Genomic DNA, 18061 nt, shown 5'->3' on the forward strand with positions numbered 1-18061 from the left:
TGACAAAGGAAGAGCTTCAAGGGACGCTTGAATCTCATGAACAAAGAATGTATGAAAGAGCTGCAGGAAAGTCAAAGAGTGATATAGCTTTGCAGGCTCAATTAGCAAAAGAAAGAAAAGGCAAAGGAAGCTGGAATGGCACCAAAGACAGAGAATGTTACAATAATTTGACTGGTTGAAACCAGCAAGAAGGAAACTGATCGAATCAGAGAAAACCTTAGAATTAAGGAAACCAAAGAGGTAGTGTTACAGGTAGAGGAAAAGGTGGTGGTCAAAAGCCAGACAAGAGTCACATTCAGTGTTACAGTTGTCAAAGGTATGGTCACTATTCTAGTGATTATCAAGAAAAGCATAAGAATCAAGAAACTTATGCAAAGCTGGCGAAACACAAAGAAGAAGAGACGGTGTTGATGGTTATAACAAACGAATAAGAGAGATTCAAGTGTTGGTGTAAGCCATAAAGGCCAATACGTTTGGTACTTGTATCGAATTATTTATTAATAATAAAAGGTTTTTTCTTTATTATGTTTGTTTAATAAAGTCCCTAGAATAGCTAGTCCGTTTAATGTATCAAGTGTGACTTAATCATGAGATTCCATTAAACATAAGGACATTATTCTTAAAGTATCTGTAGTCGAGCTTTATTGTAAAGTGGTATAACATTAAAGCATTAAGACTATTATGTATATAGACTGATGATCACATCTCATGGATCATGGATAAGGATTTATCAAGTCTTAAACATAGGTATGAATATTAAGAGTAATATTTATATTGGATTGACCCGCTATGAGAATACTATATAGAATGTTATGCAAAGTGTCATAAGTTATTCTCATGGTGATAGTGGTGTATACTACCCTTCGACCTGAAACCACTATGGACCCTAGATGTAGAGTCGAGTGCCTTATTGCTGATCAAACATTGTCCGTAACTGGATGACCATAAAGACAGTTGATGGGTACTCCACGAAACATGCTGAGGGACATGAGTGACCTAGATGGAATGTTCCCATCTTGTGTAGTAGGATAAAATTCTAAGGGCCCAATATTGAACTGGACAAGGATGACACAGTCATACCTTGTGCTCAATATAGACATAAGGGCAAAAGGGTAATTGTACACATAAGTATTATCACAAAAGGATTTGTCAGATCACATTACATTTACGTGTCTTAGGTAGCAGTGATATGTTGCTAGATACTGCTCACTGTTTATTATGTTAAATACGTGATTTAATATAATTACCAATGTCGCGAGAACCTACAGGGTCACACACAAAAGGATGCATTGATGAGAGATAAATTAAATAAGGAACACCATAAGGTACGATGCACTTAAGAGAATTGTAGAACATCGTAAGGTACGACGCACTTAAGTAGAATACGAAATATGGTAAGGTACCATGTGCTTAAGTGATTTTGGTATATCATAAGATATGAGACACATACACTTAAGTGGACTTCTTAGCTTACAGCCCCCACAAGTGGTTCTAGAAATAGAACCTTTGTGTAGAAGCATTTGAGTATATGAAATTTTGTTTCTCTCTCTCTCTCTCTCTCTATCTATCTATCTCTCTATCTCTCTCACTCACTCACTCAAAGCCTTCATTCATAGTAGCTAGCCATTAGATTGAAGGAATCCGTTCGTGTGGACTGAGTAGACGCGTTGTCACCATTCAACATTCGTGATCGCTCCTTAGATCTCCATCAAAGGTTTCAATCGCCATAAGAGGTAACGATTCTATCACTGACCATGCCCTTTCGAAAGGATCACTAAAGGAGAAATTTTTAATTTCCGCTGTGTTTTGGATCGCTATTCTCCTTCAGTGGTATCAGAGCCACTTACGAAACCATGCATCTGATAGCTGTTTATTTTCTGTATTTTCTGTATTAATACAATTAAAAGATAGAATGAATCAAAGAATAAACGAGTAATTAAATTTGGCATCATGTGTGTAGGATTTGGATGGTTGATGTTGACTATGCTTCAGAATCCGATGTTAGTATGGTAAAGCAGCAATACATCGATCATCCATAGGTTACACAATTGATATCGATCAAGTTATATATATATATATGATATAAGTAATTCTGATGCAAAATACGGTATATATGATAAACTGTTTCTGTTTCGTTCATTCAAACACTTAATGGTTGTTTTCTTTTGAGCGATCAATGGTCATTTGCTTCTTGATCCGACATTAGTATAGTGAAGCAATGACGTGTTGATCAATCATACTGAATTAACAATCGATGTGTGTTTGACAGTATGAAATTGCTGCATTAGGGTTCATGACAGTACAAGGGTTATGCAATTAGGGTTGTGACTGCGCAAGAGTTGTGCTTTAAAGTATCAAGTGTTGATGCGAAAAACAACGTCGATTTCAAATGAATTGTTCATTAAAATTTTGCGTCGGGGCGCTGCCCAGGCTAAGTTTGCGTAGTGTGATCGATCGCCGAAATTTAATTTGGTTTATTTAATTAACATAATTTAAATTAATAATAATGTGTTTATTATTAGTATCTTGTGGTGATCGGTTATGGCCTTAGTTTTTCTTTATTTTGTTTTGGGATTTTAAAATACGACCTGTGTGTCGTGCCTCTCTTTTAATCTCTTAATGTAACTTCTTTTCTCATCTCACTCCCTCGTATGTAAAATGAGTTTCTTTTATGTAATGTGATGTTATGAAGAATGAGAAGAATACAATATCAAAGGAGGACAATATTGAAGATCTTGCTTGGAGAAGCTTAGATCGTTATTAGGTTAACTTAGGTTCTCTCATTGGCTTGGGAGAACAATTGCGCTAGGGGCCATAACTGTTTCATTTTGTATGTATGTTGATGCATGTAAATATATGTTGATGCATGTGAGAGACGATTTATATGATAAATAAGCCGGTGAGATCAGAATAATTGCAAATTCCCTCAAATTAAGTATTAAGTTTATGCTTTCTAAGTTTTAGCACTCATCAAGACTAGTATCGAATAATGTAGGTTTCTCCTACGCGAGGTGCATATTCTATATTAGTAAGGTGTGATGGGATAATTGTATTATCCAATTGCTAAAACAATGGGTCAAACTTAACTAAACAAATTATAATAAGATTATATATGTTTAGAACCAAGAGTTGGAAATGATCCATGTGATGAATTGGAATAAGGAGTTATTCACCCAAATAAAATATTCGAGAGTTGTATTAGATACAATTGGAAGGAGTTCCTATCTAAATAACCTAGTTTTGTGTAATCCGCCTAAAGTGAAATGTGGATCTCGATCCACTAGAAAGTCTTCCAACAGGATTTTCTGAATCAAATGGTGAGGGTCATTTGTTTTGAGTAAAATAGTGGGAGCATATTTAATTAAAGGCCTAATTAAATATGTTATTGATACTTATATTTTTATTATTTTCATGTAGATTACCATGACAACAAACACCTCTAACAACATTTTGCGATCAATCCTTGATAAGGAAAAATTGTCTGGGACAATTTTTTTGGATTGGCACCGAAATCTGAGGATTGTCCTCAAACATGATAGAAAGCTGTATGTCTTGGAGAAACCTGTTCCTGAAGAGGAACCTCATAGTTCTTCGCCTAAGGAAGAAAGATATGCTTATAAGAAGCATGCCGATGATGCCAATGAAATTTCTTGCCTCATGCTAGCTACCATGAACTTAGAGTTGCAAAAGCAACATGAGAACATGGCAGCGTTCGATATGATTGAACACCTGTAGATGCTCTATCAAGAGCAGGCAAGACATGAAAGGTTTGAAGTTTCAAAAGCCCTTTTTCAAGGCAAGTTAGCTGAGGGAGCCCCTATAGGTCCCCATGTGCTCAAGATGATTGGGTATGTGGAGAACCTTGAGAGGTTGGGTTTTCCCCTCAGAAAGGAACTTGCGACTGATTTGATCTTGCAATTGTTGCCAGATAGATTCAGTCAATTTGTCCTTAATTTCAATATGAATGATATGGACAAATATATTCCTGAACTGCTAGCCATGTTAAGAACTGCTGAGCAGAATCTGAAGTCAAAAGGGAAGTCCATTCTGATGATCGGAAATGGAAAGAGACAGAACAAAAGACCCACCAAGCAAGGTGATAAAGGGAAAGGCAAGGAAGTTGCCAAACACAAACCCACTGCTCCTGCTTTGAAGCCTAGTGGAGGCATAACAAAGGAAGGCACCTGCTTCCATTGCGGTAAGAACAGACACTGGAAGAGAAACTGCCCAAAGTACTTGGAAGATAAGAAGAATGGAGTAGAGACTTCAACTTCAGGTATTTTTGTTATTGAAATTAATTTATCTACTTTTGCATCATGGGTATTAAATACTGGATGCGGTTCTCACATTTGTACCAATGTGCAGGGGCTAAAAAGGAGTAGAGATTTGGCAAAAGGTGAAGTTGACCTACGAGTTGGCAATGGAGCAAAGGTTGCTGCTTTAGCCGTAGGAACTTACGTATTGACTTTACCTATTGGTTTAATAATTCAGTTAGAGAACTGTTATTATGTACCTGCAATTAGCAGGAATATTATTTCCGTTTCTTGTTTGGACACGTTTGGTTTTTCATTTATAATAAAGAACAATTGTTGCTCCATTTATTTGAATGATATATTCTACGTTACTGGACAAATGAATAATGGATTATATGTCCTTGATCTTGAAATGCCTATTTATAACATTAATACTAAAAGGATGAAACCTAATTAGTTAAATCCAACTTACCTTTGGCATTGTCGATTAGGCCACATAAATGAGAAACGCATTTCCAAACTCCATAAAGATGGACTCTTGGACTCTTTTGATTATGAATCATATGAGACATGCAGATCTTGTTTAATTGGAAAAATGACAAAGTCTCCATTCACAGGAAAAGGTGAAAGAGCTAATGATCTTTTGGCCCTCATACATATTGATGCATGTGGACCATTGAACATATCAGCCAGAGGAGGTTTTCAGTACTTCATCACATTTACTGATGATTTCAGTAGATATGGTTATGTGTATTTAATGAAACACAAATCAGAGTCCTTTGAAAAGTTCAAGGAATTCAAGAATGAAGTAAAAAACCAAATAGGTAAGAATATTAAAACTCTTTGATCAGATCAAGGTGGTGAGTATTTAAGCCTAGAGTTTGATGACCATCTGAAAGAGTGTGGGATTCTATCCCAACTTACTCCTCATGGAACACCCCAATGGAACGGTGTATGTGAGAGAAGAAATCGAACCTTGTTAGACATGGTCTGATCCATGATAAGTCACGTCGATCTTCCAAACTCCTTTTGGGGACATGCACTATTGACAACAACTTACACACTTAACCGTGTTCCATCCAAAAAGGTTGAGAAGACACCATATGAGATATGGAGTGGTAAGAAACCACATATGTCTTACATGTAGATTTGGGGTTACGAAGTTTATGTGAAACGACAAATTTCAACTAAGCTTGAGCCCAAATATGACAAATGCTTATTTGTGGGGTATCCTAAAGAAACAAGAGGGTATTACTTATACAATCCTTCTGAGGGTAAAGTGCTTGTCGCTCGAACTGGAGTTTTCCTAGAAAAGGATTTTATTTCCAAAGTAATCAGTGAGAGGAAAGTAGAGCTTGAAGAAATTCAAGAATCACAAAGCATTGATACACCTATGAAGGAATTAGAGTAGGAAACACAAGTAGTTCTAGAAGAGCAACCTTCTCAAGTAGAACAAGACCAACGTAGGCCAAGCAGGATATGTCACCTACCTGAGAGATATGGATATCTCATAACTGATCAAGGTAATGTGTTACTCATGGATCAAGATGAGCCTGTGACCTACCAAGAGGCCATAATTGGTCCCGAGTCTGAGAAGTGGTTAGAAGCCATGAAATTTGAAATAGATTCCATGTACACAAACCAGGTTTGGACCTTGGTAGATCCTCCTGTAGGAGTTAACCCTATAGGATGCAAGTGGGTCTTCAAAAAGAAGACTGACATGGATGGTAAGGTACATACCTATAAGGCAAGACTAGCTGTAAAAGGATATAAACAAATTCATGAGGTTGACTATGATGAAACCTTTTCACCAGTTGCAATGCCTAAATCTGTTCGGATTTTACTTGCTATCGTTGCATATCATGATTATGAAATATGGCAGATGGATGTCAAAATTTCTTTCCTTAATGGGAATCTTCTTGAGGATGTGTACATGACACAACCTGAAGGATTTGACATAGCAGAAGAAGCCCAAAAGATATGTAAGTTACAAAGATCAATCTATGGATTGAAGCAAGCTTCCAGAAGATGGAATCTTCGTTTTGATGAAATAGTAAAACAATATGGATTCATAAAGAATGAAGATAAGCCTTGTGTCTACAAGAAGGTTAGTGGAAGCATGATCGTCTTCCTGGTATTATATGTAGATGACATATTACTCATTGGAAACGATGTCCCTACCCTGCAACAAGTAAAGTCTTGATTGGGGAAATGCTTTTCTATGAAGGACCTAGGTGAAGCGGCCTATATATATTAGGAATCAGGATCTATAGAGATAAATCACAAAAACTGCTTGGCCTAAGTCAGAGTACATACATAGACAAAGTGTTGAGACGCTTTAATATGCATGATTCCAAGAAAGGATTCACACCTATGCAACATGGCCCGTGTCTATCAAAACCACAATCCCCTTCAACTAAGGAAGAAAGGGATCACATGAATAAGATTCCATATGCATCTGCAATAAGATCTATCATGTATGCCATGTTATGTACTCGACCAGATGTCTTGTATGCTTTAAGTGCAACGACTATGTACCAATTTGATCCCGGTGATGCTCATTGGGTAGTTGTCAAGAATATCCTTAAGTATTTGAGAAGGACTAAGGACTCATGCTTGATATATGGAGGTCAAGAAGAGCTTGCTATAATTGGACACACCGATGCTAGCTTCCAAACAAATAAGGATGAATTTAGATCGCAATCTGGTTATCTGTTTTGCTTAAATGGTGGCGCTGTGAGTTGGAAAAGTTCAAAGCAAGATACAGTTGCTGATTCTACAATTGAGACCGAGTATATTGCTGCCTCAAGTGCAACAAAGGAGGCTGTTTGGATCAAAAAGTTCATTAGTGAACTTGGCATAGTTCCTAGCATTGTAGATCCCATTGATCTCTATTGTGATAATAAAGGTGCTATCGCACAAGCTAAGGAGTCTAGATCTCACCAACGATCCAAACACATACTTAGGCATTATCATCTCATTCGAGAGATAATAAATAGAGGAGGTGTGAAAATATGTAGAGTACCTACACTTGACAATATTGTTGACCTACTGACAAAGCCTCTTGCACAGCAGAAGCATGATGGCCATACTAGATCTATGGGCATTAGGGGCATGCCTGATTGGCTCTAATGCTAGTGGGAGATTACTGGTGTAAGTCCTAGAGGCAAATACTTTTGGTACTTATATCAAATTATTTATTAATAATAAAAGGCTTTTTTATTTATTATGTTTGTTTAATAAAGTCCCTAGAATAGCTAATCCGTTTAATGTATCAAGTGTGACTTAATCATGAAATCCCATTAAACATACAAACACTATTCTTAAAGTATCTGTAGTCGAGCTTTGTTTTAAAGTGAGATAACATTAAAGCATTAAGACTATTATGTATATAGACCGATGATCACATCTCATGGATCATGGATAAGGAGTTATCAAGTCTTAAACATAGGTATGAATATTAAGAGTAATATTTATACTGGATTGACCCGCTATGAGAATACTATATAGAATGTTATGCAAAGTGTCATAAGTTATTCTCATGGTGATAGTGGTGTATACCACCCTTCGACCTGAAACCACTATGGATCCTAGATGTAGAGTCGAGTGCCTTATTGTTGATCAAACGTTGTCCGTAACTGGATGACCATAAAGATAGTTGATGGGTACTCCACGAAGCATGCTAAGGGACATGAGTGACCTAAATAGAATTTTCCCATCCTGTGTAATAGGATAAATGTCTAAGGGCTCAATATTGAACTGGACAAGGATGACACAGTCTATGCCTTGTGTTCAATATAGACATAAGGGCAAAAGGGTAATTGTACACATAAGTATTATCACAAAAGGATTTGTCATATCACATGACATTTTCGTGTTTTGGGTAGTAGTGATGTGTTGCTAGATACCGCTCATTGTTTATTATGTTAAATATGTGATTTAATATAATTACCAATGTCGCGAGAACCTACAGGGTCACACACAAAAGGACGGATTGATGAGAGATAAAGTAAATAAGGAGCACCGTAAGGTACGATGCACTTAAGTGAATTGTAGAACATCGTAAGGTACGACGCACTTAAGTAGAATACGAAATATGGTAAGGTACCATGTGCTTAAGTGATTTTGGTATATCATAAGATATGGGCCACATACACTTAAATGGACTTTTTAGCTTACAACCCAGACAAGTGGTTCTATAAATAGAACCCTTGTGCAGAAGCATTTGAGTATATGAAATTTCATTTCTCCCTCTCTCTCTCTCTCTCTCTCTCACACACACACACACACACACACACACATTCAAAGCCTTTATTCGTAGCAACTAGCACTGAGATTGAAGGAATCCGTTCGTGTGGACTGAGTAGAGGCATTGTCACCATTCAACGTTCGTGATCACTCCTTATATCTTCATCAAAGGTTTCAATCGCCACAAGAGGTAACGATTCTATCAATGATCATGCCCATTCGTAAGAATCACTAAAGGAGAAATTTTTAATTTCCGCTGCATTTTGGATCGCTATTCCCCTTCATCAAGGACCAGTGGTACTTGGACTCAGGATACTCATCACACATGTCTGGAAGAAAAGATTGGTTTGTCAAGATAAAGCCCTCAATGAAGAACATGGTGAAATTTGCAAATGACAACACTCTAGCAGCTGAAGGTGTTGGTGATGTTCTGATTATGAGGAAAGATGGCAAGAGGTCAGTAATTTCAAATGTTTTGTACATACTAGGCATAAAGAGTAATTTTCTCAGCATAGGGAAGTTGGTCGAAAAGAACTACAAGGTATCGATCAAAGACAAGATGATGAGAGTTCTCAACTCAAATGGAAGGTTGATCTTGAATGCTCCAATGTCTCAGAACAGAACCTTCAAGATTGAGCTTAATGTGATGGAGCATAAGTGTCTTGCAACAGCATCCAATAGAGATGAATAGATATCAAATTATATACTTGGCCATCTCAATTTCAAAGACATAAGAGATTTGAAGAGAAGAAATATGGTTTCAGGATTACCAGAAATCGCCATTCCAAACGAAGTGTGTGAAGAATGTGTGCAGGCAAAGCAGCGTAACAACAACTTCAGTAAGGATACAGGAAGCAAGTCGAAGACAATTCTTGAAGTCATATACTCTGATGTATGTGGTCCTCTCTAGGTGGATTCGATTGGAGGTAAAAAATAGTTTGTTATATTCATAGATGATTTCAATCAAAAACTGTGGTCTTACCAGATCAAGAAGAAAAGTGAAGTGATAGAGGTATTTGCCAAGTTTAAATCTATGGTCGAAAGACAGAGCGTTCGAAAGATCAAGATTTTGAGGATTAATGGTGGTGGAGAATATGTGTCGAAAGATTTCGATGCATTATGTGTGAAAGAAGGGATTGTGCATGAGGTGGTGCCACCCTACACTCCACAACAGAATGGAGTCGCAGAAAGGAAGAACAAAACCATCATGAATATGGTTAGAAGTATGTTGAAAGGCAAGCATCTACCCAAATAATTATGGGGAGAAACTGTGTCGACTGCGACATATATCCTGAACAGATGTCCGACTAAGAAGCTAGAAGGAATCACGCCAGAAGAATGTTGGTCTGGTGTCAAGCCTAGCTTGAGTCATCTCAGGGTGTCTGGATCTATAGCACCTAGACATGTGCCAGATCAGTTGAGAAGAAAACTTGATGACAAGTTGAGTCAGATGATTCTGACAGGATATCATTCGACTGAAGGATACAAGTTGTTCGACCTAGTGAATAAGCAAGTGGTGATCAACAGGGACGCGATCATAGATGAGCTTAAGGAGTGGGATTGGGCTGAGAATCTCAAGAAAGATTCAGTGAGAATCTTTTGTGACGAACCAGCTAGTGAAGTCAAAAGAGAAGTTTGACAGGAAGAAGTCAGAGGTGAAGCAAGCACAAGCAGACCTTAGAGAACAAGACACATACCTGCAAGGTTGCAAGAATGTGTGATTACATAAGATGATGTGGTAAATGAAGAAGGTGAGATGGTACATTATGCTTTCTACGCAGATGTCGAATCTGTCAATGCAGCTGAGGCATTGAAAGATTCAAAGTGGATGAAAGCAATGGACGAAGAGCTGAAGTCAGTCGAAGTCAACAACACTTGGTCACTTGTCGAATTGCCCAAAAACAAGAAGGCAATCAATGTGAAGTGGGTATACAAGGTGAAGTTGAATCCCAAAGGAGAAGTGACTCGACACAAGGAGAGACTTGTGGCGAAAGGATTTCTTCAGAATGAAGGAATCGACTTCGACAAGGTTTTTGCACCTATTGCTAGGATCGAAATAACCAGGTTGGTTGTTGGTCTAGCAAGCATGAACAACTGGCAGATGTGCCAGATGGATGTGATATGTGAATTTCTTAATGGCCCATTAGAAGAAGAAGTTTATGTTGCACAACCAGCTGGGTTTGTAAAACAAGGCGAAGTAAGAAAATTGTACAGGCTGCATAAAGCCCTGTACGGACTTAAACAATCTCCAAGAGCTTAGAACAAGAAGATAGATGGATTTCTAAGGGAGAAGGAATTTGTAAAGTGCAAATCTGAACATGGAGTATATGTAAGAAGAAGCAAGAGTGAATTGCTTATACTATGTCTCTATGTCGATGACCTGTTGATAACAGGTAGTTGCAAGAAGGAGATCAAAGACTTCAAAGGTGATCTTAACAAGGAATTTGAAATGTCAGATCTGGGTGACATTTCATACTTCCTTGGCATCGAATTCTACAAGAGTGGTAGAGGTTTGATGATGCCTCAAAGAAGGTATGCAGGAGAAATTCTCAAGAGATTTGAGATGTAAGATTGCAACCCAACTTCGACTCCGACTGAGCCCAGATTACAACTGTCGAAAGATTCAGATTCAGATGATGTCGACCCAACCCAATACAGAAGACTTATTGGGTCACTTTGATACCTTTGTCACACAAGGCCTGACTTAGCATACAGTGTAGGTATGGTGAGTAGATTCATGTAGAAGCCAAATGTATCACATCTAGCAGCGGCGAAGAGGATACTAAGGTATCTGAAAGGAACTCTCGACTATGGAATTTTGTTTCCTGCAGCTGATGAAGGAAAAGAATGCAAATTAGGGGGATACACTGACTAAAGTTGGTGTAGTGATGCTGAGGATCAAAAATCCACCGCAGGCTATGTGTTTATGCTAGGTGGTGCACTAGTTGCTTGGAGTTTGAGAAAAGAGCCAGTAGTGGCATTATCATCGTGCGAAGAAGAATACATAGTTGCTTCTCTTTGTGCATGTCAAGTAACATGGATAGTGAATCTGATCGAAGAGATAACAACGAAGAGTCATGGAGAAATTATCATGAGGATCGAAAGCATGTCAACTATCAATCTGGCGAAGAATCCAATAACATATGGTCAAAGCAAGCACATCAAAATAAGATTCCATTATCTTCGAGAGCAGGTAGAAGATGGGAAGATGAATGTGGAATACTACAGAATTGAGAATCAGATTGCAGACATCATGATGAAGGGAGTGCAGGTCGAAGTGTTCAGAAGAGTAAGAGCTATGATGAATATAAATAGCTTAGACACAGTGAGTTAGGTTGTATGTTGAATTGTAATTCCTTGTGTCGAAGCAGGTTACTCGATAGAACAAGGAAGTGTCGAACCACCTAGTATGTTAAGTTGTGTTAGTGTATCGAAGTGTCGAAGCATGTTACCTCACAAAGGATTTCGACTTATGCCTATTTTAGTAGTGTTAGCTATTTTGGGCTTTTATAGTTTTGGGCTTTGGCTCGAGGTCTAAGTTAACCTAAATCTATAAATAGAGGGAGTAACCCTTATTCTTGTAATGAAGTGAATATAGTACTCATAATATTGTATTCACATTATTTTGCAGTTGCAAAGTGAATAAGAAGTTTTCCACAGTTTGTGGGCAGAGAGAAACTTTGCAGAATTTAATTCTTCTTCTCCTTCAGCGTTCTTTACACTCTTTCTTTCTCCATTATTCTTCTCTTTCCATTGCTTGTGTGGGTAATAACAATCTTTTTCATCAAAATTGATTGAAATTCTCCATAGATTTTGGGGGATTTCCAACAGAATTCGCCTCAATAAGACAACTCTTGGAAAAATTAAGCCATAATCCTAAGGCTAGCTTAAACATATGGAGAATAGCCTTGATGGAGAAAAAATACTCATGAAAGGCATCCGCTATAATAATGGTGTCGTGAGGAGCGCGAACAGAGACCAATGAAAAGCTATTGGTCTACATCCCTAGAGAACCACCCACTAAGACCTTCGATTACTAGGAGGAAAAGGAAAGGAGCCAGTGGATCACCTTGCTTCAACCCCCTTTTAAATGCTAATTTTTTAGGTCGACAACCATTAACCAAGACCGCAAGATTTCCAGAGAAAACACAAACACAGATACAACCCCTCAATTTATCATTATAACCAAAATGAGAGAGCACATAATCCAAAAAAGACCAACTAACCAAATTGTATGCTTTCTCGAAATCCACTTTAAAGATTAAACATGACTTTTTACTCTTCTTAATTAAATTCACCAACTCACTCATAACAACAACCCCCATCAACTAGAAACCTACCCTTAAGGAAGGTTGATTGATTAAAAGAAATAAGCTTGTCCATAACACTAGAAAACCTCTCCACCAAAACTTTACCTATGAGCTTATAAAATGATCCAACGAAGGAAATAGGCCGAAAGTATCCTATCTGAGAATGAGAATCAATTTTAGGGGTCAAAGTCGCAAAGAAAGAAGAAAAACCATGTCGAAGAGAGAAAAACTTATGAAATTGCTCAAACATAGTCTTAATTTCACCTAAAAGAAAGGGCCAGAATCTTCTAAAAAAAGGAGAAATTGAATTCATCGGAATTAAAATACTTATTCTCATCGCATAAATCAACCGTCCAATCAATATAAAAAAAGAGAAAAGAGATAGTAAAACTAATACATTCCTCTTTCGAGATAGATGATTAAAAAAACTCATTCAACCTAAATCGGTCAATAAAAAAAAAGATGAAGTAGTTAATTAAATAAAAAAGCACCGCATCTCTCTCTTTGCATGTTTTCGGTGCAGAGAATAGAATTTGTATTCTATTACTATATATTTTCTTATATATTTTCTTGTCATTGCAGTTTTTGCTCTTGTGATCTTGCAGGAGTTAATTCTGCCTGTCGGATTCCACTAGCATCATCTTTGTACGTAACTGGTGGATATGCATGATGCCGGGTCGTTTCATTTGTTAAATTCCTCTACACTCACTTTCTTTAATAAATTTGACTACTCAATTAGCCTTACTAATTTTAATAGTCAAGTGGGATTCCAACCACTTACAAATTACATCCCTAACGTAAAGTTGATTTGGTTTATGAATTAAATAACTATTTTACTAAAATAATCCCATTAATTAATAGTCAACTCTTAGTAGATCAATTATCTGATCTGACACCAAATTACTGGTTTAATATTATATATATAACCATTGCTAAACTGTAAAATAGAAGACTTCTATGTACTATATCTTGAATTGGTCTAATGAGTATTAGTCTTAGTAGTATTAGTGTATATGTATTACATTTGCAAACGATGAAGTGTTAATTACTTACTACCAAACAAATGATTTATTAATAAAAATAATTAAACAATCGTCATCATCTTTACACAAACAAAAAAAACTGTCAATCACATATGCGCATGTGTTGTATTGATGTATTATAATCAAAAATTTAAAATACGATTCATACCAAAAAAAAAGTACGCAACAAAACGGTATCGAAAAATGTCGAAAATAATAGTGTTTTTATGTTAAAAAGAACTCGCTCTAACTTTAAACTGGGTGACAGTGATATTGATCTTCTTGAAGTATATTTAGATTAAGAAAAAAACAATCTTTGTATTGGCCGAAGGTGTTTATTCGTTTCGAATGCAAGGACCCGATTATTTAAAACCTTCTTTATAATCAATTTTCTCTTAAAGAATGTACCATAAGGTTAACGAGCAAGTACTTAATCAAACTTAGATTAAACAAAATATAGAATGACAGATCTTTTATAGAAAAAAATAAAATATACCATAACCGTGCATGCAACACCTAGCCTATAAATTAGTTTTCACACTTCTAATTATGAGCCTCCCTCTACTCACTAAGATTCACACATAAGTTTTTCAGCCATAAGAACCTTAGAACTAGATAAATCCATTGACCAAAAACAGGGTTCCAAAATGGCTGGAGGGGGGTTCGCCGTCGATACACCGGTTACCGCCATCAACGTTGGTGGCAAGTTAACACTCTCCATCATCATTACCTGCATAGTTGCTGCCTCCAGCGGCCTTCTTTTCGGCTATGACATCGGAGTTTCAGGTTTGTTTATTTTCTATTCCGGTAACTAGTTCTGTAAATGACTGATGAATTGTGTTAACCGTCGAAATCGTTGTCGGAATTTATTTAGGAGGCGTGACGACGATGGTGCCGTTTCTTCAAAAATTCTTTCCTGAAATTCTAAGAAAGGCAGCTGGAACAGAAGTGAACATGTATTGTGTGTATGACAGTCAAGTGCTGACATTATTTACGTCTTCTTTGTATCTAGCTGGATTAGTTTCATCGCTTGCAGCTAGCAAAGTTACGACGATGTTTGGTCGGAGAAACGTCATCATATTGGGTGGTTGTGTTTTTCTTGCCGGTGGTGCCATTAATGGAGGTTCTGAAAATATTCCTATGCTTATATTGGGTCGTATTTTTCTTGGGTTAGGGGTTGGTTTCACTAATCAAGTAAGTCACTGGATTTTTTTTAATTATGATATAATTAGTTTGTACAATTATTTTTTTGATGTTTATTTAGTCTTTAATTTTGTTATTTTAATGAAATACTAGTATTTCATTTTCACTTTTGATATTCAAAATTATTAGTAAATTGGAGACTAAATATGAGTAAATATTTTGTAAAGACACAATTAAATATTATAGTTGCTAATACATATGACCCAATTTATCGGTAGATTTTTTCATATTTTGAAAAAAAGTTAATAAAATATTATATTTATTATTTAGTTTTTATTATAAAATTTTACTTAAATAAAAATAGTAAGAATTAATCTTTATACTATTTTTTAATGATCTATATTGAATTGACAAAATATTTATTATTAGACGAATTGAATCTATATATAGGAGTGAGATTATGGTCCAATCTACTTATGACTCATTATCATGAATCTAATAAATTTATTTATTTTAAAATTTGATATTTTAAATTTTAGAAAAAGATGGTTGACTTCCCCTTTGTTTATACAACTCACAATTGCAAATTATTACCCCTTTAACCATTCTGTATTGGCTAGGTCAGACTAAATTGGCAACAGACAAAAAGGTAATATATAACATTTCAAATATATATATATATATATATATATATATATATATATATATATATATATATATATATATATATATATATATATATATATAATATATATATATATATATATATATATATATATATATATTATATATATATATATATTAAATCAATTGTTGAAAATGAAATTGTATTGATAATTTCTATAAAATTATATATTTACTCATCCGAAAAACTATCACATAAATCACGTTACCCCTTGAAATATGTCTCATAGCATTTAATACACGAAATAATTAAACTATATTACTCCCCAAAACAAAACAAAAAAAGTCAAATAAGAAAAATACTACTCCACTAAATGACAACTCATTAAGTGCATTCACTTTGATTGAACATATAGGTGAGATTCAAGTTTTTTAGTAGATGAAAATAAAGGAATGCCAGTATCCCATTAAATTCATCTACTTTTTTTTGAAATATAGGTGAGTTTCTTGTTGACAAAAATATAGGAAATTCACCAATTAATACATTTAAACTTGTCAACATTTCTAAAAAAATTTCAATTATTATTATTATTATTATTATTATCTATCTTCTGACAATTACATATTTCTATTGTAAAAGGCTGCACCACTGTATCTATCAGAAATCGCTCCTCCAAAGTGGCGAGGCGCTTTCAGCACAGGCTTTCAATTCTTCTTAGGAGTAGGTGTCGTCGCCGCCGGCTGCATAAACTTCGCCACCGCCAAACACACATGGGGATGGAGACTATCTCTCGGTCTCGCAGTCGTCCCTGCAGCCGTCATGACAATCGGCGCCTTCCTCATAACGGACACACCCAGCAGCTTGGTCGAGCGTGGCAAGATAGACCAAGCCAGAAAATCCTTACACAAAATCAGAGGATCCTCGGTCGATATCGAACCTGAGTTAGACGAACTTATTAAGTGGAATGAGATCGCTAAATCAGTAAAACAAGAGCCGTTCAAAACCATATTAAAAAGAGAGTATCGACCTCATTTGGTCATGGCATTCGCAATCCCGTTTTTTCAACAAGTTACAGGGATTAACATTGTTGCTTTCTATGCACCTAACCTCTTTCAATCTGTTGGTTTGGGACATGATACTGCTTTACTTTCTGCCATTATACTCGGTACTGTTAATCTTGCTTCTATCCTTGTCTCTACCGGTATCGTTGATCGATTCGGACGAAGATTCTTGTTCATAACAGGTGGTATTATGATGTTTGTTTGCTTGGTAAGTAAAATATATTAAGACATAAGAACCTAATTATCTATTTTTATGTCTAATACTAATTGAATACTTTGTGTGAACATTGTGAAGATGGCGGTGTCCATTGTGCTGGCAGTGGTGACTGGTGTTCATGGTACAAAGGAGATATCAAAGGGAAACTCAATATTGGTATTGGTGCTATTGTGTTTCTACACTGCTGGTTTTGGTTGGTCATGGGGTCCTCTATCATGGCTAATTCCGAGTGAGATTTTTCCAATAAATATAAGAAGCACTGGACAAAGCATAGCTGTTGCTGTGCAATTCGTAATAGTATTTGTGTTATCGCAAACATTCTTGACTATGTTATGTCACTTTAAATTTGCAGCCTTTTTGTTCTATGGGGGTTGGGTTGTTCTGATGACGTTTTTTATTATATTTTTCTTGCCTGAGACTAAGGGAATTCCTTTGGAGTCTATGTATACTATATGGGGCAAACACTGGTTTTGGTCTCGCTTTGTTAAAAGAGAAGATGGCCAAGAAAATCATCCATGAAGTTTGTGTACAAAATGATGGAAAGATATTGATGTTTAATTTGTGCACATGTGAAAGGAGAATTCATTTTGAAAGAGTATTTGCTCATAGTTATTAGTGATATAATAATTTTTTGTTTAAACTCAATGTATATGTATCATATTGTTAAGTGAATTGGTATTGACTTTGTAAAAATTAATCAATCAATTGAAAGTATTTAATGGCCTGAAAAAGAATGTAGGATTAGTTTGTTTGTGTAGTGCTTAAATAGTGATAACTTTTATGTGATTTTAGAAAATTATTTGTTTAAGAGTAATGGAAATGAAAATGAACATTGAAGATGATGAAATCGTGATCACTCGCTTTGTATGGAATTTTGGGTGTTGTTTGTTAATTGTATGAAGCTTTATATATTATGTATTTTATTGAGTAATGAAGTAGTAAATTTGATTAATGAATTATAAGTAAAATATATGGTTAATAACCTATATTTTTATGGTTAATACAATAATAAAATTGGTTAATGATAAACTTTATATTTGTGTTATAAAAGTGACTTTAAAACTAAAAATAATTTTTTATAAATATTACTTTTAGTCCTAATTTCATATCACCTTAATATCTCCCCACAAGTTCATAGTTGGATTAAGGAGACAGTTTTGATCTTGGTTTTGTAATCATGAA

At 35.8% G+C, this 18061-nt stretch overlaps 1 protein-coding gene across 1 annotated transcript; it reads left to right on the top strand.

Annotated features, from left to right (window-relative positions):
* Positions 1-14302: 14302 nt before the first annotated feature.
* On the top strand, positions 14303-17598 carry LOC127084210 (sugar transport protein 5). Its single transcript, XM_051024617.1, has 4 exons — positions 14303-14619; positions 14708-15027; positions 16241-16870; positions 16958-17598. Exons 1-4 carry the CDS (start codon positions 14481-14483, stop codon positions 17396-17398), a joined length of 1530 nt encoding a protein of 509 aa, XP_050880574.1. The 5' UTR covers positions 14303-14480; the 3' UTR covers positions 17399-17598.
* Positions 17599-18061: the final 463 nt, after the last annotated feature.

This window comes from Lathyrus oleraceus, chromosome 5 (genome assembly GCF_024323335.1).
Source record: "Lathyrus oleraceus cultivar Zhongwan6 chromosome 5, CAAS_Psat_ZW6_1.0, whole genome shotgun sequence".
NCBI classification, from domain to species: domain Eukaryota; kingdom Viridiplantae; phylum Streptophyta; class Magnoliopsida; order Fabales; family Fabaceae; genus Lathyrus; species Lathyrus oleraceus.

Bases quoted from the DNA above. Each gene is read 5' to 3' on its own strand.
- LOC127084210 (XM_051024617.1), top strand. From the start codon at position 14,481: ATGGCTGGAGGGGGGTTCGCCGTCGATACACCGGTTACCGCCATCAAC. The intron at 15,028-16,240 runs GTAAGTCACTGG...CTATTGTAAAAG, and splicing joins GGGTTGGTTTCACTAATCAA to GCTGCACCACTGTATCTATC. The intron at 16,871-16,957 runs GTAAGTAAAATA...AACATTGTGAAG, and splicing joins TTATGATGTTTGTTTGCTTG to ATGGCGGTGTCCATTGTGCT.